The sequence below is a fragment of the Penaeus vannamei genome, chromosome 29 (genome assembly GCF_042767895.1).
Source record: "Penaeus vannamei isolate JL-2024 chromosome 29, ASM4276789v1, whole genome shotgun sequence".
Classification (NCBI taxonomy): Eukaryota; Metazoa; Arthropoda; class Malacostraca; order Decapoda; family Penaeidae; genus Penaeus; species Penaeus vannamei.
The window spans coordinates 26,744,012-26,746,115 of record NC_091577.1 but is presented as its reverse complement, the minus strand read 5'-3'; the positions used below and the strand labels follow the sequence as shown (position 1 = coordinate 26,746,115).

At 60.6% G+C, this 2,104-nt stretch overlaps 1 protein-coding gene across 3 annotated transcripts in view; it reads left to right on the top strand.

The window, feature by feature from the left end:
• Positions 1-587: 587 nt before the first annotated feature.
• RhoGAP102A (Rho GTPase activating protein at 102A) overlaps positions 588-2,104 on the top strand; it is a 113,515-nt gene continuing 111,998 nt past the window's right edge. Inside the window, exon 1 of one of the 3 annotated variants that reach the window (XM_070142603.1) lies at positions 588-2,104. This exon is cut by the window's right edge and continues 1,229 nt beyond it. In XM_070142603.1, the coding sequence (XP_069998704.1) occupies positions 1,018-2,104 (1,087 nt within the window). In that variant the 5' untranslated portion in view covers positions 588-1,017. The other 2 variants (XM_070142604.1, XM_070142605.1) reach the window with 2 other exon arrangements.

Sequence of the window (2,104 nt, the reverse complement as noted above, 5' to 3'; positions counted from 1 at the left end):
GTGTGTGTGTGAGGGTTTGTATATACACATACATGTACGGGAGAATAAAGGTATGTATGTAGTTTGGAGAAATGCTATATACGTACAGCGCTGACTTATGTATATATATTTTTTTCTTTCTTTCTTTTTAGAGGGGGGGAGGGGGTATTTATTTAATTTTTTGAGTGTGTAATCTTGGCATAGTGGTAATTGTAAATGTAATTGGGTTTTGAATTATGTGATGTAACTGGTTATCAATGCTAGATGTTTTAGGGCAAGGCTACAGACTGCGTAAATGTAAAAGAACTTCGTGTACAAATCACGTTCTTAGTTAATTGTATTCTTTATTTGTTACATGTTTCACTTTTTTTTTCTTTTTGTATTTGTTAGTATGAATGCTTCTAAGTCATCCGGTCGCGTTTTCCTTTGCCAGTTTGTCGATAGATATTAGTCTGTCGGTTAAGATACCTGACTAAAGGCATTGGCATAGGGCTTGGGCTGCCCGTATGGCAACGTGTATGGCGACGTGGGGGGGGGGGGGGGTCAGGAAGCGGGAAAAGCAGTGCGTGATTGCATGCCCGGAGGCGAAGGCGACAGCCCCCGCCCTCGAAGGCGCGGTGGCGGGCGTGCTTGATGGGCGTGCGAGGGCGCGGGGTAGCGCGGGCGTCGTGCGGCGGGCGTGGCGGCGGGCACAGCTGGCGCCAGAAGTGGGCAGCCGGGACAGTCGCCAACCACCGGGCGAACGTGGCACAGCTCGCGGCGCTGCGGTGTGGCGGGGCAGTAGTGCGGTGGTGTGTGTGCGTGCGCGCGTGTGCATGGCGGCCTCGTGACCAGCATCCGGCCAGGGTGCTCTGATCATGCAGTATTGTGTGACGACAGTAAATGTAGTGCCGTGACGAGTGATGGCTCCCAGGGCTCGGGTGAGGGGGGCGCCGCGCCCCCGGTGCTGCCCGCGGGATCCCCACCATCAGCACAGTGACACCAGGCAGGTGGACTGCTCGTCGGCGCCTCCTGCGCCGTGAGGGAGACGGAGGCGACATGGAGGGCAGGAGGCAGCGCGAGCGGAGGGAGGGGAGGGAGGGACACAAGGACAAAAAGGAGGGGAAGGACACTAAGTCGGGCCAGGCGCCCAAGACGACGACGGCCAAGCTGAAGGAGCGATGGCTGCTCACCAGGAAGACGTGGCGCTACATGAGCGACGCGGGCAAGAAGCTCTTCCCCGAGGGCGTCAACCCGCAGAAGGCCGAGGACATCCCCAAGGTGGAGGAGCACTTCCAGAAGATCAACAGCCGCAGCCGCGACTTCATCCTGGTGCCGAAGCCGCCGGAGTCGCCGCGCTCCGGCCGCAGGCGCAGGAAGCGGCTCACGAGCACCGCCTCTGACACCACGGACACGGCCGACGACTACCTGGACACGGACGATGAGGGCGGCCCTCGCAGCGCGCCCGTCCACGGCCTTGAGTGTATGAAGGGCGCCTTCTTGGGGCACAGCCTCGCCATGGGCGGGACTCCTCTCATGGGCGCCATGGGCACTGCAGGCGTTCTTGGCGCCATGGGCACTGCACTCCCCTTGGGCGCTCACGTAGGCTTCCCAGGGAGCATGAAGGGCGCAGGGCCAAGCGGCCAATGCGGCGCAGGAGTCAGTCCTACGGGCACAGGGATGGGGATGGTCCCGGGCATGGGCGTGAGCATGGGCGCTTCCGGCCACTCGCCCATGTACCAGGCTACTCAAGGTGGGGGACTGCCCACTAGTGGCTACCCAGGGCTACCCATCACCGCCGGATTGTCCAGAGAACGACTCCTGTCTGTGGGAGAGCTCCGGTATGAGCTGCCCCCGGAGGTGTACCACCACCTTCTGCGGAGCAACCTCCTGCAGTGGAGCCAGCAGGACCTCACCGAGGAGGACGAGGACGAGTACGACTCGGGCGAGCAGCTGGAGATCGACGGAAGCCGCATGAGGAGCGTCGGGGCGCAGACGGACCCGCACCTTGACATGAGCGTCCAGACCGACGACGATGCGACGGCCGAGGACATGGTCAAGGTGGGCGCGGAGTCTCGCAGCGTTACGGAGGCTAACGCCGCAGCCGCGCAGGCAGAGGCGAGGGCTCAGGCAGAAGCCAAGGCTC